The following is a 26,967-nucleotide window of genomic DNA, read 5'->3' on the forward strand; positions in this document are numbered from 1 at the left end:
CGGCCGACATTGAGTTGAATGAGATCAGAGGTCATCTCCTCGTTTATGACCATGATCATGAATGACATTACCGTCATTTAAACAGGTTATATATAATGTTTAATTTATATACACTTGGTAGTAAAAAGTCAAATGAGTAAAAATCTTTAATTAAATAATTTATGATTTTATTGGGTCCCAAGCCTTAATTTTACACGCAACACTGACAAACTTAATTGACCCAACAAACTGAGCCAAATAGAAACATACCCATGATAAACAGAAAATAATCATAATTGAGAGCCGAACATTTAATTTCCATTGGGTGTAGGGGGTTGGGGTTGGCATTATGGGACCTGGACGTCAGATAGGGGGGGGGAGGGGCATTGACCCAAAAAAGGTTGAGAACCACTGGTTTAGACATTGACAATATTTCCTTGACAACAACGTGGAAATGCAGCTCCAGGAACAGCACTGGGCGACTACAGTCAGCGCTCCTGTAGTCGTGAAACCTTCCTCATACAGGAACCTTGGCACTGGCTGTGAGGGAGGTTCAGCTCTCTTCAGAGTACTATCACTCTGGCCTTAGTTTCCTGTAATGTCATTGACCCCTTATTCTCAACCTTCCCTTGAACTCAACCAGGAAATAGGAGGCAGTTTCCTTTTTCATGTCAAACTCTAGAATAATGATGACATCTGTGATGGAAAAATACCTGGAATCAGCTCTTTTTGGGGATCAGGAGTGGAAACTATAAAACAGGAGTAACTTTAGACGGAACTGAGAGGACACTGGATATGTCACGTCCACATGATGGACAAAGCAGTCTGACCTTCTTCAATGCATCATACATAGATAAAGAGGAACCTGTGTATCTTCAAAGGTTCCATTGTCAAAGATTAATGTATGAAGGAGAAGTGAAAGAACTCATGTTGGAACTCATGTTAATAAAATGTAGAGAAAATACCTTTTAGTTTGTCAAAACTTGATTTTCACTACAACTCTTGTCCTATTCTGTCTCTCTTTCGCTGTCTCTATCTCTTTCTGTGTGTGTGTATCTCTCTATCTCTCTCACTCACTCTGTCTCACTATCTCTGTCTCTATCACTCTGTCTCTCTATCTCACTCTCACTATCTCTCTGTCTTTCTCTCTTTGTCTCTTTCTCTGTCTCTGTTTCTCTGTCGCTCTCTCCTTCTCTGTCTCTCTATCTCTCTGTCTCTCTTTTTGTCTCTCCATTCTCTGTCTCTCTCCATTCTCTGTGTCTGTTTCTCTCTATCTGTCTCTGCCTCTCTCTCTCCCTCCCTCTCTCTCTCTCTAGGCTCTGAAAGCTCTACAGGAGATGAGTTTGTCGTCTCCCTCCTCTCCTCCTCCTCTCTCCACGCGACACAGCAAGCCATCCCTGTCCAAGCCTTTGAGGTACTCCCACACACACACACACACACACACACACACACACACACACACACACACACACACACACACACACACACACACACACACACACACACACACACACACACACACACAGAACCTCATGAGTGGGCGTGTCCCCCTAGCTGCTGAGAGATAAGAGGATGTGATGTCATCCATTCCCAGTGTTGAAAGGAAATGGCTCCATTCTGGGAGTCATTGTTTAGGTGTTTCACCGAGATGCTTCCAGCTGCAGACCTGAAGACCAGCGCTTACAAGCCCCGCACATACAAGCACCGCACATAGCAACCCCTCGCTTCCATTGGCTGATTTTGGTGACGTGATTTTTGCACGTTGCACTGCGGGATTGATTGATTGATTGATTGAAAACTTTATGGTGACGTGATTTTGTGTCACGTTGCACGTTGCACTGCGGGATTGATTGATTGATTGATTGAAAACTTTATTAACAGATTGCCGTATGATTTGGGTCACGTTGCACTGCGGGATTGATTGATTGATTGATTGATTGATTCATTGATTGATTGATTGATTGATTGAAAACTTTATTAACAGATTGATTGATTGATTGAAAACTTTATTAACAGATTGTAGAATGGGTACACGTGACCTGACCGATTGATTGGTTGATTGATTGATTGATTGATTGATTGAAAACTTTATTAACAGATTGCAGAATGGGTACAGTGACCGATTGATTGATTGATTGATTGATTTATTGATTGATTGATTTATTGATTGATTGATTGAAAACTTTATTAACAGATTGCAGAATGGGTACAGTGACCGATTGATTGATTGATTGATTGATTTATTGATTGATTGATTTATTGATTGATTGATTGAAAACTTTATTAACAGATTGCAGAATGCAGTACAGCTCAATACACACAATTGTTAAGGGGATGCAGACCATGCAGTACTGTTACATTTGTGACATACAGTAAATATATACAAGGGGGAGGGAACTGTACATTTATGATGAATTGAAAATGGGGGACCCTGATGTAAACAAGACGGAAGTCTTTCTCTGGTCTGCATCCCCTTAACAATTGTGTGTATTGAGCTGTACTGCAGATATATTTCAATTGCCTTACTTATTTACATAAGTATTATAGGCCTACAGCAGTATTGTACAGACAGTCTGTGTGAAGTCTGTGTGGTTATCCAGCTGCACAAAGGCAGAGCAAGAGGCTCTACAGAGGGTGGTGAAGGCGGCAGGCAGGATTGTCGGGACTCCTCTATCAAACATCACCTCCGTCTTCACCTCCCGCTGCCTCCACCGCTCCAAGTGTATCATCAAGGACCAGTCTCACCCAGCACATCACCTCTTTCAGCTCCTTCCCTCAGGGAGGAGATACCGGTCCATACATGCCAAGAGTTAAAGATTTAAGAACAGCTTTTTCCCCCAAGCAGTCAGACTGTTAAACGCTCATTGACTGTCCCCTCACGTGCACCATGCACTTACCTGGACTTGATAATCACTGTTACCACTCATCATGCACTTTATTTAAAATATTCTGTTATGTACAGTGTTATATGTGTTTCATGTATGTATATATTGTACTACGGTCTGTGGGAGCTCCCCTGAAATTTCACTCACGGTCATATAAGAGTTTTAATGTAGACGGTTTTATTAATGAAATGTTGGGTATAAACTGGGAGGAGGTATGTTGTGAGGATGACCCAGAGGTTGCACTGGACTTATTTATGTCAGAAACAAATCAGCCCCATGGATAGATAGTAGCTTTTAATGAATTTTAATGAATGAGAGAGACATACTGTAGCCAAAAAAGCATCAGTGTGTTCCAGTTCTGCAGATGACAGACAAAAGTACCGTTCCTTACGTAATCAAGTCACAAAGTTAAATAAGGTGAGAAAAAGGGAATATTTTAAACCATGGTTATATGATGTGAGAAATGATGGTAAAAATCTATGGAATGTTTTAAATCAAATTATGGGTAGAAAATCCAATGTCTGTACACCTTTTGTTGAGTCATATGGAATTGTCCTAACCAAACCATGTGATATTGCCAACCATTTTAATGATTTTTATGCAAGTAAGATATCTCAGCTCAGGCAGGGAATGCACATCTCAAACAATACAAAATCAAATGACATAATTAAGAATATCATAATGAAAGATAAAGGGTGTACATTTGATTTTCAACAGGTTGAGGTTAGTGATATTGAAAGGTTACTCCAGGCTCTACCTGACAGCAAGTTAGCTGGCACAGACAACTTGGATAGTAAATTATTGAGAATTACTGCTACGATCATAGCAAGTCCAGTGTCATATTATTAATAGATGTATACAAGTGGGACTATGTCCAAAGATATGGAAGGAGGCTAAGGTTACTCCTTTACCCAAAGACTCCAAATCAGTTTTTAATGAGGGCAACTCCAGACCTAATATAGAAAATGTAATGTACATATACGTTGTATACATCTATTAATAATATGACACTGGACTTGCTATGATCGTAGCAGTAATTCTCAATAATTTACTATCCAAGTTGTCTGTGCCAGCTAACTTGCTGTCAGGTAGAGCCTGGAGTAACCTTTCAATATCACTAACCTCAACCTGTTGAAAATCAAATGTACACCCTTTATCTTTCATTATGATATTCTTAATTATGTCATTTGATTTTGTATTGTTTGAGATGTGCATTCCCTGCCTGAGCTGAGATATCTTACTTGCATAAAAATCATTAAAATGGTTGGCAATATCACATGGTTTGGTTAGGACAATTCCATATGACTCAACAAAAGGTGTACAGACATTGGATTTTCTACCCATAATTTGATTTAAAACATTCCATAGATTTTTACCATCATTTCTCACATCATATAACCATGGTTTAAAATATTCCCTTTTTCTCACCTTATTTAACTTTGTGACTTGATTACGTAAGGAACGGTACTTTTGTCTGTCATCTGCAGAACTGGAACACACTGATGCTTTTTTGGCTACAGTATGTCTCTCTCATTCATTAAAATTCATTAAAAGCTACTATCTATCCATGGGGCTGATTTGTTTCTGACATAAATAAGTCCAGTGCAACCTCTGGGTCATCCTCACAACATACCTCCTCCCAGTTTATACCCAACATTTCATTAATAAAACCGTCTACATTAAAACTCTTATATGACCGTGAGTGAAATTTCAGGGGAGCTCCCACAGACCGTAGTACAATATATACATACATGAAACACATATAACACTGTACATAACAGAATATTTTAAATAAAGTGCATGATGAGTGGTAACAGTGATTATCAAGTCCAGGTAAGTGCATGGTGCACGTGAGGGGACAGTCAATGAGCGTTTAACAGTCTGACTGCTTGGGGGAAAAAGCTGTTCTTAAATCTTTAACTCTTGGCATGTATGGACCGGTATCTCCTCCCTGAGGGAAGGAGCTGAAAGAGGTGATGTGCTGGGTGAGACTGGTCCTTGATGATACACTTGGAGCGGTGGAGGCAGCGGGAGGTGAAGACGGAGGTGATGTTTGATAGAGGAGTCCCGACAATCCTGCCTGCCGCCTTCACCACCCTCTGTAGAGCCTCTTGCTCTGCCTTTGTGCTGCTGGATAACCACACAGACTTCACACAGACTGTCTGTACAATACTGCTGTAGTCCTATAATACTTATGTAAATAAGTAAGGCAATTGAAATATATCTGCAGTACAGCTCAATACACACAATTGTTAAGGGGATGCAGACCAGAGAAAGACTTCCGTCTTGTTTACATCAGGGTCCCCCATTTTCAATTCATCATAAATGTACAGTTCCCTCCCCCTTGTATATATTTACTGTATGTCACAAATGTAACAGTACTGCATGGTCTGCATCCCCTTAACAATTGTGTGTATTGCGCTGTACTGCATTCTGCAATCTGTTAATAAAGTTTTCAATCAATCAATCAATAAATCAATCAATCAATAAATCAATCAATCAATCAATCGGTCACTGTACCCATTCTGCAATCTGTTAATAAAGTTTTCAATCAATCAATCAATAAATCAATCAATAAATCAATCAATCAATCAATCAATCGGTCACTGTACCCATTCTGCAATCTGTTAATAAAGTTTTCAATCAATCAATCAATCAATCAATCGGTCAGGTCACGTGTACCCATTCTACAATCTGTTAATAAAGTTTTCAATCAATCAATCAATCTGTTAATAAAGTTTTCAATCAATCAATCAATCAATGAATCAATCAATCAATCAATCAATCAATCCCGCAGTGCAACGTGACCCAAATCATACGGCAATCTGTTAATAAAGTTTTCAATCAATCAATCAATCAATCCCGCAGTGCAACGTGCAACGTGACACAAAATCACGTCACCATAAAGTTTTCAATCAATCAATCAATCAATCCCGCAGTGCAACGTGCAAAAATCACGTCACCAAAATCAGCCAATGGAAGCGAGGGGTTGCTATGTGCGGTGCTTGTATGTGCGGGGCTTGTAAGCGCTGGTCTTCAGGTCTGCAGGTGGATACTATTGGTTTCACCAGGCTAGAGTCTGTTTCACTGGATGTCCTCTGGGGGGCGTCATTACGAGTGGAAGATAATAATATAATAATATAATATATTGTAATTTCAATATATACCAATACCAACAGAACAAGCTATTTTTAGTCCATTATTATTAACAGGATACATCCATGTTGAGTATATCCAGTGTCTCACATTCGATGGACCGCAGACAGGTTTTCACCCGATTGAGCCTGAAGTGAATTCTGCCAGGAGGATGTGATGTCATCCTGGTCACTCCAGGGGGTGTGTTCGGCCTTGGTAAGCCAGCGGCTCCGTTCCAAACAGCCATGAGAGTCATGAGGAGGGCACTATGCTGGGAGGATCAACAGATTCTCACCGAGCCACCATGGCTTTCTGCTAGCAGACACCATGGGTGTGTTTTCAATAGTTCATTTGATTCTTAACACCAGCTTTGTTGTAAAGAAGTATGCTATTTGTTTAGGGGGAAAGTGTGATTCCCACTTATTGGAATGTAGCCAGTGGGAAACCGACGGAATCCAAAGGAATGTTTGTAATGCACTTCCTGCTCTGCACACAGAAGCTGCATGGAGTCTAATTAATACTGTGAACCACACACACACACAGGTCCTCAACACAGCGTGGCTGCTGCTGACTCATACAAGTCAGCACCAGCCAATAAAAGGGTTGGTAGGTGTAGGGTTAGGCCAGACTAAACCGATTTCGGTCGTATCAGGCAAAGTATTTGATCGTTTGCACCTTTCATCCACACGGAACTGCGTTCTGGCAGCCTGAAGACGCTACTTTCTGAGACCGGCTTCCAGAGTGCGCAATTCTGAAGACGCCCCCCTTGCATCACCATCTTTACAAGCGAAACGCGTCTTCTCCTGAACCGATGACGCGATAGCCCACCTCTCCCTTACCCCGCGTGTGAAAACATCACAACAACAATGGCATGTACAGAGTAGTTGCCTTCGTGTTACAGAAGCTATTGAGCTTGATCAGGCTTTTACAGCTAAATGTACTGCACCTGTACCGTCGACAACAGATTGACATCTCCCTTAATCCGCATGCAAAACCCAGCCAACAAAAAAAGAAACATGATACATGTCTTATATGTCCAGATATGTCCTGGCTAGAAGTGTTTATTAACACTTTGAGTGCCACGGACGAGATATCTCGTTATTTCATGCCACCCGTTGAGTGCCAGGAACGAGATATGCCGTTTTTTAATCGTTATGTTTTTTATTAGCGATTTCCATTCATATTTCATCAATCTAGCCTCATGTTACCACTGCAAACTCTCTGAGCTCCATTGGGAAAATACCGCCCCCTATCGTCTCCCGGATGGTACTGCACCCCTTTGGAATGGATTGAATGAAACACATGGGAAAAAAAGATTCCGGAATCCACATTACTTCTCAGGCAAGTAACCGGAGCCGATTGCAGTCTTTGTGGTCCCGCAGAACAGCGTGGAAGAATGTGTTCGAGCACCCAGCGTTGGATCAATAAACGCGATCGATATTTGGAATGGCGATCAGGAATTGGAATAATCCTTTTGGAGAACATCTGATCTGAGGTAAGGAATCTATTTTACCAGTATTGGGTAGGGCTGAGCCCGAACGTTCAAACGTTCGTTCGTTAGGCTGGCATTCGAATTCTAAAATCAACATTCGAATTTTTTATTTTTAATAAAAAAACTAAATAATTTTTTATTATTCTGTTTAAACCAATGGGGGTTTTCTTCACAGTTGCAGATAAAGATTAGGCTACACTAATATTATAGTATTAAAAGAAACTGATGAGTTATATTCATTAAAGAAAGTTGATTTAATTGATTTAGTTGGGCTGGGGCTTCTCCCTGGGCTTAATAATCACTTTATTCAAATTCAGGATTTAGTTTGAGGATAGTAAAAAAAAAATAAAGAAAAATTATTAAAAAAATTGAAACTTTTCTTTTATTATAATTTTTTTATTAAAAACGAAGGTTCGAACGTTCGTTCGAAAAACCCTGACGAAGTTCGAATCCCAAAAACAGGGTTCGGGGACAGCCTTAGTATTGGGATAATCAGAGCTATTTTCACCTATATATCAGCGTGTGCCATATATGTGTGTGCGATCAGGAAATAAGAGAATAGATTTTTCAGCCCACTTCTATAGCGTGCATAAGTACACATACTATCGATAATCTAGCGTTTATTTGAAAACGATTCATAAATAGGCCGAAAAATGACAACGTGTTTTGTGTATTCCAGTGTATTACAGTAAAGGGCGTTTATCATAGAATCTTCTGAAATCTTCTGGAAGTTTCAAGAAACGAGCGTTTTTCAAAATGGTATAAAATGAACCGATTAAAAAAAAAATCCGTTTCGACAATGTTGACTGCAAACAAGTCATTGATAAGCGACGGCCACATTAGACACACAGCCATAATTTAAGATGTAGTTTATGGGGCGGCTAGGTGGTGCAGTGGGCAAGGCACTCACCTCCAATGCTGGAGACGATGGGTTCGAGCCCAGCTCTCCACATTGTTTTCAGTTTGGCTGGTCATCCGTACTAATACAATTGGCAGTATTAGGGGGTGGGAAAACTGATGGGTGGGGATCGGATGTTGTGGACAGCGACTCCTACAGGTCGGTTGGTGCGCCTGCGCAGTAGAATCAGGAAGCGACGGGAGCTTTGGAGCGACCCTCCAAAGCGCAGACCCCTGACGCCAGGGTTCGAAATTAACGGCGGCTTGGGGCAAAATGCCCTCGAAAATCAGTTAAGGGGGGCAAGAAATGCCCCAGACAGTTTACTAATTATATATATAATTATATTATGCTCTACAGTGCGAGCATTTCCCTCGTATTTGCCCCTAATAATATGTGTGTGTGGGAACCGGAAAAATCATTTACTTGCAGTGTACGAGATTGAGAGTGAAGATTACAAAACAGCTCCGCTGCCTGTTAATAGTTCAGAAACTGGACTGAAATTCAGTTTTTGGGTGGAATGTTGCAAGGAGGAGGGAGGCGGGGCCCGCTGCGTGTTACAGGGTGCTTGAGAGGTGCGAACACAGACAGAGCGCTCTGCTCTGCTTTCATCAAGCATAAGCACATTGCTATCTTAACGTTAGCAAGCTAAGCATCTGCATAGCGCGACCTGTGTAACGTTAAGTAACTTGTGTTCCGCGGGGAAAGACCGTTCCATTTGTAACACAACTCCAAAGAATAACATCCAAATCCGATCCCGATGCGCATTTCCTTCATTCCACAGCGCTGAGCGCGCAACGTATTTCATTGATAGATCTGGCCAGAGCCTATACTCAAACGTTCCAGTGCTGTCTTCCTGATGATTTGAATCCAAACGCCCATTCAAAACTTGTATTATGAAATAATTCTGGGATTTCTGACTATTTCCCTATGCATTGGTGCGAGTTCAGCTGATAGTCCATAGAGTCCATGACATAAGTTTCATGTATCAATTTGAAACAAGCCTCTTGACTGTTGGAATTAGAGATGTTAAAAATAAAATAGCTAATAATATTATTCAATATTAGACATTCATTGATCCAGAGGCAACCGGCTATTCGTCTGCTATTTGTAGATATATCAAGACAACAACACAACTTGCCCTCAGGGACAATCATATTTAATCTATTTAGATAGAGTATGTATGTATTATTTACAGATAATTGAAGGTACCTCAAAACATGAAACCAAGCCATGTCACACATTGTGTGTGTGTGTGTTGTCACTGTGCTCCTAAATTTCTTTGTGTGCTCCTAAATTTGTATTTAGATTTTATTTATTAACATTTTATTTAGGAGCACATGTGCTCCTTGGGAATAAGGTTAGCGTAGAGCCCTATATATGGAGACATTAACATTACGTTATCAAACATAGGGACGAAGACTGTAAAAAAAAGTGTCAACAATGTTTTATAATCTTTATGTTAATTTTCATTATAAAAATGTTGTGCCCCCGAAATACAAAAAAAGCCCCCGAAAATCAATTAAGGGGGGCAAAAAAAGCCCTTGAAAAAAAATGTTAATTTCTAACCCTGCCTGACGCTGAAAGATCGCTCTGCGCAGGTGAAAAGATGCGACGGCTGCTACCTCGAGTACCGGAGGGGACTCGTGCAATGTATGGCTTCGTCCACATTACAGCCGGCTTGTGGGAGGCATGAAACAGCGTTCGAGATATGGGAGGGTAGAATTGGATGATACGAAATTCGGATGGGAGAAAAAATTGAAAATGGGAGAAAAAGTGGATCAAAAAAACGAAACAAAAAATATGTAGTTTATGCGTTCGCAAATATGAGAGCTCTATCATTGAAGTGGGTGGCGGCATTCAAGGGGGTAAATAGGAAAATACAGCCGGCACGGAAAGTGTTAAACACCGGGAGTTATTATTAAACAACAATGGCATGTACAGAGTAGTTGCGTTCGTGTTACAGAAGCTATTGAGCTTGATCGGGATGATGCAACTGTGTGTGATGCAATACACGATACTAGCATCACATAGCTGGCCTTTTTCTGAAAACCCAAGTAGTAGCCAAGCACATATTGTTCCATAGCATACCCCTTCAGTTGATCATGACAAATCCTCTCTTACCTTGACGATTAAAAAGCCTCCATAATTTAGTAAATAGTAGGGATGTCCCGATCACGTTTTTTTGCTCCCGATCCGATCCCGATCATGTGATTTTGAGTATCTACCGATACCGATCTTTCCCGATCCGATACATTTTTTATTTTTATTTTTTATTTATTCAACCAACATGACCATGTTCACGTCTTAAACTCATACTGAGGCCTTAGTTTTAAATTCCATATCATCATTCATTTATTTATTGTCACACAGAGCAGAAGAATTTTGCCAAAACAAACCAATAGTAACCAGCTGCAGAACGGCAGACAAGCCACACTCTCAGACCCAAACGCATTTCCTTTGATTTAATTATACATCAAATGATTTATGTCAAGGATTGCAATTCCTCGCTTGAATGAAGTTAACTTTTCACCTGGATAACGTCAACATTCAGGGTGAATGTAATGTGAGAAATTGGGATTAAAAAAAGAAAATTAAAAAAATTGTAATTTGGGTCTGAGATTTTGGCTGGTCTGCCGTTCTGCAGCTGGATACTATTGTTTTGGCAAAATTCTTCTGCTCTGTGTGACAATAAATAAATGAATGATGATATGCAATTTAAAACCAAAACTAAGGCCTCAGTATGAGTTTAAGACGTGAACATGGTCATGTTTGTTGAATAAAATAAAAAAATAAAATATTGCTGATTTTTTTATTAATTTTTTTGCCGATCGTGAACGTGATCGGATCGGGACATCCCTAGTAAATAGTATTCCCATGGCTGGTGTTGAGCTGTAGCCAGCTAGCGTTGATGCTATCCAATGCTATCAACATTAGCTAAATAGCTAACTAACTAAATAGAATAGACAGTGGTATCCTGAGGTAACGTTAAATACAGACAACGTTTGCTAGTTGAAAGGACTGGACACAGGTACAAGTTAAACATCAATCAATTACTTTAATACAACACATGTAGTTTGAGCCGCGGTCTCTCTCTCTCTCTCTCTCCCTCCCTCCCTCCCTCCTCCCGAACGTATGTTGCGTTGGTGTGTGTCTCTGGAAACTAGGTCAGCTCAAAAGCTCCCTATCAAAAACAACACCACAAAATAAAAGAGCGACGTCTAAAACAGGAAAGACATTTATTTAGTAAATTTGTGGCACACACTTATTATCTTGAGACGTTTTCGTTTTTACGGAAACCTTTTTTTAAATAAACGAAACGAAAAAGATCAAAATAGTTTTCGTCTGGGTCGGCCGGGTGGCGCAGTGGGCAAGGAGATACTGGTATCGAGCCCAGCTCTCGGCGTTGCTTCCGGCTTGGCCGGCCGTCGTACTAACACAATTGGCAGTGTTAGAGGGTGGGAAAGCCGGTGGGTGGGTCCTGGTCGTTGTAAACAGCAACTCCTACAGTTTGCTCGGGGCACCTGCTCACCGAGGAAGGGATCTAAGGGGGGTAGTGTGATCCTTCCACACGTTACACCCTCTCAGTGAGAGTCCGCGCTGCCAGGTGAAAAGAAGCGGTTGATTGGCTACACATGTGTCGGAGGAAGCATGTGATAGCCTCCACTCTCCCAGACCGACTGTAGGGGGTAGGTGCGCAGCGACCAGGAAGGGGATTGGGAATTGGCATAACGACTAAGATTGGGAATCGATTAAAAGATTTTTTATCGTTTTCGTCTGGACAAGGCCTTAACCTCTTAAGCCCTAGCCATATTTTTCCATATTCGCCTAAAAGTACATACCCAATTAAATGGAAGATTGATCCACTTCTACAAGGTCCATTTGCATGTTCTTGGTATCTACGGACATCTATGGACCTCAGGGAATGTATTCCCAGTGTCAGAAATATTGTATCTGTTACTATGCTTGAGTAAATTGTAATGAACCAAAGGAGAATATCAATTATAAAATGTTTCCTCACATTTATTTATATTATTTTCTTGCCACTGAGCTCATTCAGCACCTTCTTGAGAATATCAGGCCTATAAATTACCTTATTATGGCCAAGTCATACATCTATGGATCGGGCCAAATATCCTCTTTCCAATGGCGTTATAACTCTAATGGAGTTAAATGTAAAATGTAAATGTAACCTGAATTTAGTACCACCAGGCGCCCGTTACAGGGCAGCAAAGACTGTGAATGAAATCAGTTACTTTTGTATAATGTCCATAGCTCCGCCATTTTTCACCAGATTGCTAAAAAAAAAAGGTCTAGACGTTCGCAGAAAGGTAAAGAAACAATATACGTTGTATTTTATGGCAATAACGTTCAGGTTTGTTCGACCCGTGAAATATAATCACGAAAATCACGTCAATATATATTTTTTACGTCAGCCGGCTGCAGCTTTGACAGCGGCTGGTGTGAGCTGGGTAGTGTAGTTTTATGAATTTTCAACGTCCATCGAAAGCCCTGGGTCTACTCTTTCTTAGGACTACAACAATTTCATAACACCATCATTTCCTCGCGTCTAAATCATCCGTTTTACAATGCAATGCACTGAGATTTGTATATGCTCATATTTAGCTAATAACACTTAAAATCTGGCTGGTAGGTGTAGGGTTAATAGGGGTCTGATAGAAGAGTTGGTAGGTGTAGGGTTAATACGGGTCTGATAGAAGGGCTGGTAGGTGTACCTCCATATAAACACCTTTATTACTGTCTCTCCTGGCTATCCGTCCATATTAAACACCTTTATCACACCTTTATCACAGCCTACTATAGTTATAGTATAGTAGGGATGTCCGATATTATCGGCCGACCGATATTATCGGCCGATATCGGCAGTAAAATGTGATATCGGAAAATATCGGTATCGGTAAATTTTTATTTTTTTTTTTACATTTATTTAACCTTTATTTACCCAGGCAAGCAAGTAAGAACCAATTCTTATTTTATTTATTGTCAAAAGTATGCATGTTGGTTTAATTCAACAACAAGAGATATGTAATGTTAATTTTAACTTTTTTAATTATCATATTTTGCACAGATAATGCTTACATTTAGAAAGCCTTTTGAATGCATCCAGTGAAATTATTAATTACCTGAAATTATTCAGTTTTTTTGGGGGGAAACCCTGCATATATCGGTATCGGTTGATATCGGTATCGGTATCGAAATTAAGAGTTGGACAATATCGGAATATCGGTATCGGTAAAAAAGCCAATATCGAGCATCCCTATAGTATAGTATACTACTCCATATTAAACTGTGCAGCCACTCACTAGATTATGTTTATGTCCTTGTGGTGGTGACCTTCTTGTAGCCTTTTCCTGTCAACAGAGGAAGTGCTCTAATGAGGAGATAGACGGGATATGGAGGGGCTGATTATACCACTTAAAGTCTGATAAGACACAGACTCAGCACAGCCTGATGAAAACCTACATGACAGTAGCAACAGTAGGAAGCAGCAAGTCAACTGAAGGAGGACTCCACATGAGGCCGTCCAGGGCATGACGTTGTCCAGGTCACAGTCAGGGTCATTCCAGGTGATAGGATCTGGTCTTTAACGTTACTGAGGAGGGAATTATGTTTGGGAAACTATTTTGGTGTTATAGAGACCCCTGATGGTGAGGTTTAGACATGACATGAGCTAGCCAGTTTATTTTCTGTTCTCTTTTATAGACGGGTACCTGATTTGCCTTTTATTTTATTTATTTTCAGCTAGTAGGAGTTTACCATCTTCATATACATCTTCATATACATTTTCATACACATATTGTTCACTGTATGCCGTGACAAATAAAACTCTTGACTTGACTTGTTTAAATCTTTATCAAATAAAATATTTATCTCTCTGCTTTCTTTGTCTGGCTCTCTCTCTCTCTCTTTGGCTCTCTGTCTTTCTTTGTCTATGTTGCTCTCTTTCTTTGTCTCTCTGTCTATCTCCACCTTTCTCTCCGTCTCTCTCTGTCTCTCTATATCTCTTTCTCTCTGTTTCTCTGTCTGTATCCCTCGGTCTCTCTTTCTCTGTCTCTCTCTGTTTCTCTCTGTATCCCTCTGTCTCTCTATCTCTCTGCCTCTGTATCTCTGTGTATCTGTCTCTCTGTGTCTCTGACTCTGTCTCTGTCTGTCTCTCTGTGTCTGTCTCTCTGTCTCTTTGTGTCTGTCTCTCTGTCTCTCTGTGTCTGTCTCTGTCTCTTTGTTTCTCTTCTCTCTCTCTCTCTCTCTCTCTCTCTCTCTCTCTCTCTCTCTCTATCTATCTATCTGTGTCTGTCTCTGTCTCTCTGTCTCTCTGTGTCTGTCTCTGTCTCTTTGTTTCTCTTCTCTCTCTCTCTCTCTCTCTCTCTCTCTCTCTCTCTCTCTCTCTCTCTCTCTCTCTCTCTCTCTCTCTCTCTCTATCTATCTGTGTCTGTCTCTGTTTCTATGTCTCTCTGCGTGTCTCTGTCTCTCTCTGTCTGTTTGTATCTCTTTATGTTTGTCCCTCTCTGTCTCTCTCTCTGCCTGTGTGTCTCTCTTTATGTCTGTCTCCCTCTCTCTGTCTGTGTCTCTCTCTGCCTGTGTGTCTCTCTTTATGTCTGTCTCCCTCTCTCTGTCTGTGTCTCTCTCTGTCTGTGTGTCTCTCTTTATGTCTGTCTGTCTCTGTCTCTATCTCTCTCTGTCTGTGTGTCTTTTTATGTCTGTCTCTCTCTCTCTCTCTCTCTCTCTCTCTCTCTCTCTCTCTCTCTCTCTCTCTCTCTCTCTATCTCTCGCTCTCTCTCTGTATCTGTCCCTAGGTGAAGTTAGATGTGTATCTAGCTGAGTTGACTAAGATTGGCAAGAGTCAGAAACACACACTGTCTGTGGACGTGGAGGGAGGAAGACTGGTGGTGATGAAGAAGATCAAAGACAGTCAGGAGGACTGGACCACATACACACACACCAAGAGTAAGATACACACCACATACACACCAAGAGTAAGATACACACCACATTCACACACACTATGAGTAAGATACACACACACACACACACACACACACACACACACACACACACACACACACACACCAAGAGTAAGATACACACCACATACACACCAAGAGTAAGATACACACCACATTCACACACACTATGAGTAAGATACACACCACATACACACACCAAGAGTAAGATACACACCACATACATGCTAAGAGTAGGATACACACTACATACACACACACACACACACACACACACACCAAGAGTAAGATACACACCAAATACATGCTAAGAGTAGGATACACACCACATACACACACACCAAGAGTAAGATACACACCACATACACACACCAAGAGTAAGATACACACTACATACACACACCAAGAGTAAGATACACACTACATACACACTAAGGGTAAGATACACACTACATACACACACACACTAAGAGTAAGATACACACCACATACACACTAAGGGTAAGATACACACTATATACACACACTAAGAATAAGATACACACTACATACACACACACACTAAGGGTAAGATACACACTACATACACACACTAAGAGTAAGATACACACTACGTACACACACACTAAGGGAAAGATACACACTACATACACACACACTAAGGGTAAGATACACACTACATACTGTGGCAATTCCAGGTGTAGGGGTGGCAGAATAAACAACAAACAGACGGCTTGTGGTTCCCAAAATAATACTTTTCTTTATTCTCTAATAAACAAACAAACGTCTCACTCTTCTCCTCTCTCTCACTTTATATTAACACTGTCTGCCGGGCGGCGTCTCCGCTCCGCGGTCTGTCTCGCTCCCCTGATACGAGAGAGTGAGAGTGTGCTCTTGGGCCCCTTTAAGTTCCCCCTCCTCAACAGGCGCACCGCGCCGTGATTTGCTAGTTGATCTTGATGGCCTTCTAGCGACAGGTGCGTCTGGAAGCGGACGCCAAAATATGGGCAGCGCCCAGCCATGTAGCATCCTTCAATCACCAAGCCCAGTGGTGGCTTGGGGTTGCCACAATACACACACACTAAGGGTAAGATACACACTACATACACACACACTAAGAGTAAGATACACACCACATACACATTAAGAGTAAGATACACACTACACACACACCAAGAGTAAGATAAACACCACATACACACACCAAGAGTAAGATACACACCACATACACACACCAATAGTAAGATACACACTCACAGACACACACACACACACACCAATAGTAAGATACACACATACACATAAACACACCAAAAGTAAGATACACACCACGAGTAAGATACACACTACATACACACACACATACACACACCAAGAGTAAGATACACACCACATACACACACCAAAAGTAAGATAGTCACACACACACTAAGAGTAAGATAGATACACACACACACACACACACACACACTCTCCAGAACATTTACAACAAGCGGTGCATGGGTAAGGCTAAGAGAATTATCAAAGACTCCAGCCACCCAAACAACTGCCTCTTTGAACTGCTGCGGTCAGGCAAGCGATACCGGAGTTATATGGCAAGCACAGAAAGACTCAGAAGAAGCTTCTATCCCCAGGCCATCAGGATGCTCAACGAACAATAACACTATGTAACAACCATCAAATGCACTCACAGCACACATCCACACGCACACACTCACTTTAAACAAACAACTCACTGCAGCACCCACTTTACACACTTTAGAACACCTAAACACACTTTATATTTATTGGTAAAGAATTTGCACTACAACCCATACCTCATTACACCTTACTGTAAATTGTACCTAAATTGTACCTCATCCCATTTCTCATTTGCACTATATAGTATATTGTATAATTAGTATATTGTATAGTATATTGTATGGTAACTCAGTTACTTCTACTCTGCATTGAACATTGTACATATGTACATACTGAACACAGGGTTCGTACGGGTGCTGGAATTCCTTGAAAATGCTTGTATTTCAATGTGCTGTTTTCAAGGTTTTAAATGTGCTTGAATTGTGTATAAAGTGCTGGAAAGTTACTGAAATTGTAATTGCACTTTATACTTTAATAATAAATCGCTATCTGACTGAATAGTTTGGTTTGTTTAGACAAAGAAATAAAATAAGTCGGAGCGATTCGAGTGAGCTTATTTTGCAATCGCCTTTCACGCAAAATGAAATGTGGCTCGCCTCGACCCGTAGTGTTTTTAGCTGTGCCATCTGAGAACAGCGCGCGCGTGTGTGTGGTCAAAATGCCGGGAGGCTGCCGTTTCAATGAGCTCTGGCTCGAAAATATCAAATAAGTCATGGTTGAAAAGAGGAGAACATGCTCGAGTAGCCGTCTGCAAAATATGCAGAAAGGACTTGAAGATTTTTACGATGGGGGAGAGTGCACTTTCGAGCCACATGCAAGGTGAGCTAAATGGATCATAATATTAACGTGTCTCAGTTTGGCTCGACACTACAAGTGCTCCACACCGGTCTCCGTAAATGTTAGTTTTAAAAATACCACTTCAATAATCGAAATAGTCAAGTAACAGCCCAGGCAGAATACACTATTGGAATTACAAACTTGTGTTTACCGGACTCTGTTTTCACCGCAGTGTTTTGAAATACGCAGCATGTAAGTTAGCAAAGCCTTAACGTTAGGCGAATCAACGTTAGCTAATTTCCTTTCACTTGTTGTGTATTGAAATGGTATTTTATTTTTATAACGGAACATTTACGGAGACTGGTGTGGAGCAGTTGTTGGTTGGAACGCAGTAACGTACTGTATATGTGTATGTCATAAATGTTATGATGAATTGAAAATGCTTCTCTCTTTGCTCTTGATGAGCTCCCTAGGATCCAGGACAGAGATGCTTCTAACAAGAGGATACTTGAGTGGAGCCTTTTCAAAAAGCTTGGAGACCATCTTCAGCAAAAACACCTTACAGTTCTGCCTGAACTCCAGCCTCAGCCTCTCAGCATTTGAGTTCTTCTTCATGTGCTCCTGCAGAGCTCGCTCTGTGACAAATCCCACACTCAGTTTGGTGACATCCATGTGGTTGACTGGGTCAGCATAATCAACTTGGAGAAGCTTCACTGTGGTAGTTGCGTCCTTCATGACACTGGGCTTGATGAACTTCTCCATTAGACTCCTCAGCATATTGGTGAGATCCACACTCATAAACGGCAGCATGGGTTTGTCGGTCTGGTATAACTTCAAAAATGGTGTTATTTCCCTAGCCACCATTAGAAAGAAGTTGAGCTTTGCTGGGAAGAGGTCATCTTGAACAATCATCTGAGCAGTCTTGAAAGACTTAGTAGATGGTTCCGTTACTATTTTCGTTTTGGCTGCATTAATGTACATTTTCAGAGAAGGCAAAATCTCTAGTGCACGCTCAGCCACCTCCACATTTTCCAGCCATCGATGACTACAGAAGTCAAGAGGGAAGGACGAGGAACCAGTGACTGCTGTATAGTCCTCCCTACGAGCTGGAACATCTTTGAATAGCCATTTAAGGCTCGACAGAGCATTTCCTAGCTCCCAGTCTGTGGATGCACACCCTCCTCTGAAGGAATTGTGTAGTATATGCAAACCACAGCTTCCTACATTTAGCATCGTCTTGCCTGTTTGTTCTTCTATCACTATGTTTTGCTGGGCCAGGGAGAATAGCTTCCAGTTAACATTTGGGCCATCCATAGACAGCTGAATCAGGTTTTGGAAGCCGATATCCGAACACACTGCCTCAACCTTCTCATGTATTTGTTTTGCGGTGTGATGGCCCATGAAAAAAGATGTCAGATACCTTGAGTTTACTCGATTATCATCCCAGAATCTCATGTGCATGTCAAGCTGGCATTTCTTCATTTCCCGATTTAGACTTTCATCAAACAGAAGTACATATCCAGATTCTTTCTTGGCTTTGGCCTTCATCAGGGAAGAGAAATGAGGAGCTATCCCAAATGTGGTGAGGTATGCCACTTTATTCTCCCCACAAGTAAATTGTTTTGCTATCTCACTGTCAGGAAACATTGTTTGAAACATGGCCCCCATGTCATTACATGAATGGTAGGAATAGTGGCTGGTTACAGCTTTTGTTGCCCAGCATATTTCAGCTTGAAGTGTTGGATTAGAGGTAACAAATGATTTAATGGTGCCTGTGGTGTTGCTAGTTGACTGGTTCTTGGATGAGCCTGTGGATGGTAGAGGGGCAACTCCACTGCAAGCTACTCCACTGGCTGCTTCCACTGTACTGGCTCTCACTACACTGCTGCTTGTTGGTGTGGATGTAGCTGTGCTGCATGATGCATTGCTTGTCTGCTGGAAATAATCCACTAATGCAGGACCTGGATTTAGTCGTGCTTTCATCAGAATTTGATGCTTCTTGCCTAAATAAAAAGGAGCAACATCATGTTATAAATAAAACAAAGTGTTTTAATTTAATCTCACTGGTTGCACTTAATTTTAAGAGTGTTTATTGTTTAATGTTGACATCTAATCTAAATGGATCATTATGATATTATGCATTTATATTTCATTTTCATTTATAGGCTACTGCCTATGAATTTTAGAGCCTAATGGTGGCCTGGAATGAACTAACTACATTATTATCCATGTAATTAACTGTAAGTTCACGTTAGCTGTTAGATTGCATATTCCATAAATAAACATGCTAAAATTGGCCTGGCTCGTCACGTTTGATTGAAAACGTTATTAACAGATTGCAGAATGGGTACAATACAGTACGGCTCAATACACACAATTGTTAAGGGGATGCAGACCAGAGCAATACTTTCGTCTTGTTTACATCAGGGTCCCCCATTTTCAATTCATCATGACATTTATGACATACACGACATACAGATATACAGTAAGGTTACTGCATAACACATGGGCTCAGCCAGGTTATATATGATGCCAAGTCTACATAATTTTGGTTGTTTATAACTTTATAGCACAATAACATCTGATTTAATGTGATGGAAGAAGTGAAATAATCATTGAGTAAATATTTAATTTACCACAGCCGCATAAGATGCTGGAAAATCTTGAAAATGCACCTTGAAAATGCTTGAAAAGTGCTTGCATTTTGCCTTGGAAAAGGTGTACAAACCCTGTGAACACTTGTGTCTACGTACGTGACTTCTATTTTATACTTGCTATACTTATTTTATTTTATACTTATCTATTTTTGCCTAGCACAGTCTCTGGAGCGTAACAGAAAGAAGCATTTTGTATAAAAGTATTCTGTACTTCTGTATGACAACTAATCAAGAAACTTGAAACTTGAAGCAAAACTAGTGCCAGTCAATGGAGAATGAAACAATGCCAGTGTCAGTCAAGTCCTTTAAAACTGTTCTATATCATATTGAAATCCTCTGTGTGTGTGTCTCTCTCTGTCTCTGTGTGTGTACGTGTCTCTCTTTCTCTCTCGCTCTCTGTCTCTCTCTTTCTCTCTGTGTCTCTCCCTCTCTATTTCTGTCTCTCTCTCTCTCTCTCTCTCTCTCTCTGTCTCTCCCTCCATCAGTCCGTCAGCTGATAAAGTCTCAGAGGGTTCAGAATAAGCTTGGCATTGTGTTTGAGAAGGAGAAAGACAAGAGTCAGAGGAAAGACTTCATCTTTGCCAGTGCTAAGGTTAGTGTGGTGGAACCGGACTCATCAATTATGGTCGTAGATGGATCTTCATGATCAATATAGGTTTAATAGTGACACACATAGTAACAAAGTACATGTAGGTTAAATGAGCTTGTTGAGAGGAGTGTTTTCCAGTGGCCATCTGAGAGAACCATGAGGGAGAGATGGGGACACTTGAACTTAAGAGTAGATGGGGGGTGAGATTTAAGCTATTGTTTGGGGCAACCCAAAGGGATTCCTCCACAATCAGCACACACAAACAATTATATTGTTTACACTTCCTATTTTTACTTTCTATTGTACTATAATTGTATTGCCTGTATGTATTCTACCATGCCCATACCTGTACATCCCCTCTCCCATGCTGCTACGATGCCTGAATTTCTCCAAGGGGATTAATAAAGGAATATCTGATACTTATCATACACACACACTTTGAAGAGCAGGAGTTTCTACCTGTAGCCTAGATGTGAAATGGTTTAAAGCTCTACCTGTAGCCTAGCTGTGGAATGGGGCTCTACCTGTAGCCTAGCTGTGGAATGGGGCTCTACCTGTAGCTTAGCTGTGGAATGGTTTAAAGCTCTACCTGTAGCCTAGATGTGAAATGGTTTAAAGCTCTACCTGTAGCCTAGCTGTGGAATGGTTTAGAGCTCTACCTGTAGCCTAGCTGTGGAATGGTTTAAAGCTCTACCTGTAGCCTAGCTGTGGAATGGTTTAAAGCTCTACCTGTAGCCTAGCTGTGGAATGGTTTAAACTAAAGCTCTACCTGTAGCCTAGCTGTGGAATGGTTTAAACTAAAGCTCTACCTGTAGCCTAGCTGTGGAATGGTTTAGAGCTCTACCTGTAGCCTAGCTGTGGAATGGGGCTCTACCTGTAGCCTAGATGTGGAATGGTTTAAAGCTCTACCTGTAGCCTAGATGTGGAATGGTTTAAAGCTCTACCTGTAGCCTAGATGTGGAATGGTTTAAAGCTCTACCTGTAGCCTAGCTGTGGAATGGGGCTCTACCTGTAGCCTAGCTGTGGAATGGGGCTCTACCTGTAGCCTAGCTGTGGAATGGGGCTCTACCTGTAGCCTAGCTGTGGAATGGTTTAAAGCTCCAGCTGGTGATATTTCAGTAGCTTGGGTAATGGGTATAAAGACTTCTGCTAGACTTGAATCAAAAGACCAGAACACAGACCCTCATGGACAAATAATATATATTGTATATAAATATGGATGGTTGGTGCCTGGTGGGCTAATGCAGAAGATGATGCAGATTAATGTAACTGTGTGTGTGTGGTGTCTCTCTCTGTTGTGTGTGTGTTTATGTGTCTCTCTGTTATGTATGCGTGTGTGTGTGTGTGTGTGTCTCTGGTATGTAAGTGTGTGTGTCTGTGTCTCTGTTGTGTGTGTGTGTGTGTGTGTGTGTGTGTGTGTGTGTGTGTGTGTGTGTGTGTGTGTGTGTGTGTGTGTGTGTGTGTGTGTGTGTGTGTGTGTGTGTGTGTGTGTGTGTGTGTGTGTGTGTGTGTGTGTGTGTGTGTGTGTGTGTTATGTTATGTTTGAAGAAGAGGGAGGCGTTCTGTCAGCTTTTACAGCTGATGAAGAATAAACATTCCAACCAGGATGAACCTGATATGATCACTGTCTTCATAGGAACCTGGAACATGGGTGAGACACACACACACACACACACACACACACACACACACACACACACACACACACACACACACACTTCACACACACAAGGCTTGCTAGCATTAAGTTAGCTTTCTGAGTCATTGTCAATGGTACACGGGATAAGTTTACCTTCAGGGCCAAAGCACATTCATGTTTAGCTGTGATGAGGCTCTAGCCATGCAGTATATCGAAAAATAATCAACACCCAGAGAGTCAGAGAGTATTCACCCATGACCCATGAATGGAGATATATCTCGCTGATGTTGGTCTCAGCACTGATTTATGAATGCAAATTATGATGAAAGAAACAACAAAACTGCACATTTGGTAACCGTGGTAACCGCAAAAAAAATGAGACTAGCCTTTATTTGTCAAAATGTGTAGCCACACCCGGCAAGTAAAAGGGACTCTGCGTTTAATCGGCTTTGTAATCATACTTGCTCTGGTGATTGGCTTTTACACTTAAGGTGCCCACAGTTTGCCCCAGAAACATGGAACGTTTTTCAATTCACTTTAAAACTCAATTCATTAGTATCTATTGGTCAGTTTAAATCATTAATAGCAAACCCCTTCATCATAGTCTGTAGTTGTTCTTAATTATTTTAAATGTTTCATTGATGGACTTTCTGTATGCGTGTAGGCTCGGTGCCCTCTCCTAAGCTGGTGGGCTCGTGGGTCTCGTGTCGAGGCCTGGGGAAGACTCTGGACGAGATGACCGTCTCCATCCCTCATGACCTGTATGTGTTCGGGACTCAGGAGAACTCCGTCTGCGACAGAGAGTGGGTAGAGTCCATTCGCATTGCTCTGAAGGATCAGACAGAACTGGACTACAAGCCGGTGAGAGAGAGAGAGAGAGAGAGAGATGATTTTTGTTTTTGTATTTTTGGTTCTAGATGTAACATCATGATAGATATTTAATAAACTTGTATTGTTGGTTCTAGATAGAAAATCATGATAGATATTTATTAATAAACTGTTGTATTGTTGGTTCTAGATAGAAAATCATGATAGATAGTTTATAAACTGACTAGTTGTTGTTGGTTCTAGATAGCGATACAGACTCTGTGGAACATCAAGATTGCGGTGCTGGTGAAACCAGAACACGAGAACCGCATCAGTCATGTGGGCATGTCCAGCGTCAAGACTGGCATCGCCAACACACTAGGTAAACACACACACACAGATACACACAAGACTGACATTGCCAATACACTAAGTACACACACACAAGATTGGTATTGCCAACACACTAGGTAAACACACACACACACAAACAAGACTGGCATTGCCAACACACTATGTAAACACACACAGATACACACAAGACTGACATTGCCAATACACTAAGTACACACGCACACACACACAAGACTGGCATTGCCAACACAATAGGTAAACACACACACACACAAGACTGGCATCGCCAACACATACACACACACATTGTTATTGGTGGTTTCTTAGGTAGCAGTTTGTACTGATTGCATGTTATTGGTGGTCTCCTAGGTAACAAAGGGGCAGTGGGCGTGTCCTTTATGTTCAACGGAACATCTTTTGGCTTCGTCAACTGTCACCTGACATCTGGCAACGAGAAAATCACCAGGTACACACACACAAACACAAAGATGGACATTAGAGTATTTGTATTTGGAAGATCTGAAAATGTCAAATCAAATAGATTTGTTAGAAGAGTACAAATGATTTATTTTTATATAGTTCTATGTATAGTTATACATTTTAATCAGTGGTGGCCGGTCAGTAGAGGGCGGTAGGGCGCCGCTCCACCACTCCCCACATGAAGAAGAATCACATACTGTACACCACCACAACACTTCCGGTATTCTGAGCTCAATCAGCATTTTCTTGGCCAAGCTATAGTCACTTTTCCGCACCTACTCTTCAAACTCTGCATGCGCAGATTACCCTGGGATTCTCTCTGGATTGTCCACACACACTCCCTGGGCAATCTATGCATGCGCCGGTTGGGGAGTAGGTGCGAAAAAGTTACTATAGCTTCGCCGAGAAAGTGCAGATCGCCTTGGGGTTGGTTCCTCCCGTGTTTAGGAGACTCAGGCGTATAAAAAAGTCAATTGGATTATGTCTCCAGCACCCTGACAGCCGTAGCTACAACTACTTATGTCAGGGCTCTCATCAACATTCATTCATTTTCTCCCCCCGCGCTCCTCCATGAGCTCAATTGAACACGCCCCCGGATGAAGCGCTTGCACTAACTAATGATATACAAAATCTAACAGTAACATGTTCCACTTTAAATACATTTAAAAGCCAGCTTAAAAAGGAACTACAGATCCTGTAGTCCATAGGTGTCAAACTCATGGCCCGTGGGCCAAATGCGACCCGCCACGTCATTTAATGTGGCCCCCAAGAGCTCTGGTAAAAAAAATTAAATAAAAATTTTAAACATTAATCTTTGGTTAAAAAATAGCGGCGTTAAAATAATTGTGGGTTAATGCGTTAATAAAGCTTTAACTTTGACAGCCTTAGTTATTACACATTCTTACACATACATGTATGTTGAACATCTGAGGTATTGTTGAAGTAACAAAGGAAAAAAGCCAAAAGCACTTACTCCTCAGACATTCTTTGACAATTTTACAGCCCAAAATACAAAAAAGATCCAGGCGGAATAGGTAACAAAGGGTTGAAGAAATATTGTCTGAACTGTCAGATGCAAACTGGCTGTGTGACATAACCGAGCATCTCGCTCAATTGAATAAGAAGCTGTAGGGACGCAAACAATTCCCACCCAAAACTTGACCAATATAGTTGTGAACTGAGACAACCCTTATTTTGTTATTTTTGAGTACAGTTACAGCTGTGTGTTCATGCAGACACATAATAGCAATTTCATTACGAATTGAAAATGGTGGACCCTGATGTAAACAAGTCGAAAGTCTTTCTCTGGTCTGCATCCCCTTAACAATTGTGTGTATTGAGCTGTACTGTACCCATTCTGCAATCTGTTAATTAAAGTTAATTAAACTATCTTCCATTAGTTGGATGTATGGCCTCTGCAAGGTTGTGTGCAGCCATTTGTTTTTGTAACATCTGCTACATCTGTCCCACGTGTTCTTTGCAGCTCAGTTGTTAGTTCTGCCCCTCTTGACTGTGACAAAAAGGTTTTGAACAAACTTAATGTCATAGCTTGTATTAGATGATCTTTGTAACTGAGGGGTACAATTCCCTGACTGTATTAATCAAGTACTGATATCATTAATCACTACCGTCTATGTACTTCTGGCCAATACTGTACATAAGTATTATTAGATTAGAACACTCGACAATAACACGGTTTTCCACACAGAATACTCGGTTAGAATATTTATTACATAAAAGGGATTAGATTACATTACTTAGTTGCGCTTATAAGGCAAATAGAATGTGCATGTAAATCAATAATGGATATTAAGTAATTAGATCTATGGATCTTCTGGGATAGGGGTACTACCGGTTGTAAGCCAGCAGAGGGGGCCAAAGCTCTATGCAAGTCAATTAGTCCACTGGTCCTCAGCGAGGCACCTGCAGGGGGAGCGGTCTTTACTCCCTGGCTCAGCGGGGAAAGCAGCTGCTGGTCCCAGGGTGCGCGCCACGCAGGTAACGCCGTGGGGTCTCTGCTCCGGCAGAGACGGACTCGAGTGGAGGTCCTCACGGTAGATGTGTAGTTCCCACAGCAGCAGCGGGGCAGACGGTTCTGCTCCAGCCGCCACAGTCAAAGCACTGAAGAATAATCCTTGCCGGAAAAGTGGCTCTGCTGGCGGGGTAAATCCTCCGTGTTGCGCGGTAGTGCGCGGTGGTTCAGAGTTGAACTTGACGTTGGTCTATCCTATTAGCACGGGCAATAAGTGCTCTATGTAGACACACAATTACCCACTTCACGTGGTCTTTGACTCGTAATGAAGGTTTACTAATGAATAGAGAACGATACGACAAACAGACGTATTTAGGATAACACGAGACTATATTGGGGCAATGCGAGCCCTGCTGTACCGCACGTTGCGTAGTGGGTAAGGCTTTACTCGGTAACTGAACCAGACTGAACTGAAGGCGAACTGAACGGGAACTGCAAGGGGGGTTCTGTATTCTTGCGCCATATTTATATCCACGGTGGACAAATAGTGCCTATCTCATTTCTGTCGCCTCTCGGTCTCGTAGCCGTGGGCGAAAGCGGGCATGTTTGGGCAAGTCCTGGCGGCAGCTTTCAAGTCAGCTCGAGGGGGCAAGGCTTTACTCGGTACCTGGCGCCAGGGGGT

General features: G+C 41.5%; 1 protein-coding gene across 1 annotated transcript in view; it reads left to right on the plus strand.

Moving 5' to 3' along the window:
* inppl1a (inositol polyphosphate phosphatase-like 1a) overlaps positions 1–26,967 on the plus strand; it is a gene marked incomplete at its 5' end in the record, with an annotated part of 124,885 nt that overhangs the window by 62,462 nt on the left and 35,456 nt on the right. Inside the window, 7 exons of the mRNA XM_084308522.1 lie at positions 1,296–1,393; positions 15,202–15,352; positions 20,930–21,036; positions 22,582–22,684; positions 23,337–23,533; positions 23,744–23,861; positions 24,203–24,299. Coding sequence (XP_084164648.1) covers positions 1,296–1,393; positions 15,202–15,352; positions 20,930–21,036; positions 22,582–22,684; positions 23,337–23,533; positions 23,744–23,861; positions 24,203–24,299 — 871 coding nt within the window. The remainder of the gene's footprint in view (positions 1–1,295; positions 1,394–15,201; positions 15,353–20,929; positions 21,037–22,581; positions 22,685–23,336; positions 23,534–23,743; positions 23,862–24,202; positions 24,300–26,967) is intronic.

Source organism: Notolepis coatsorum (assembly GCF_963971535.1).
Source record: "Notolepis coatsorum genome assembly, chromosome: 1".
Taxonomy (NCBI): domain Eukaryota; kingdom Metazoa; phylum Chordata; class Actinopteri; order Aulopiformes; family Paralepididae; genus Notolepis; species Notolepis coatsorum.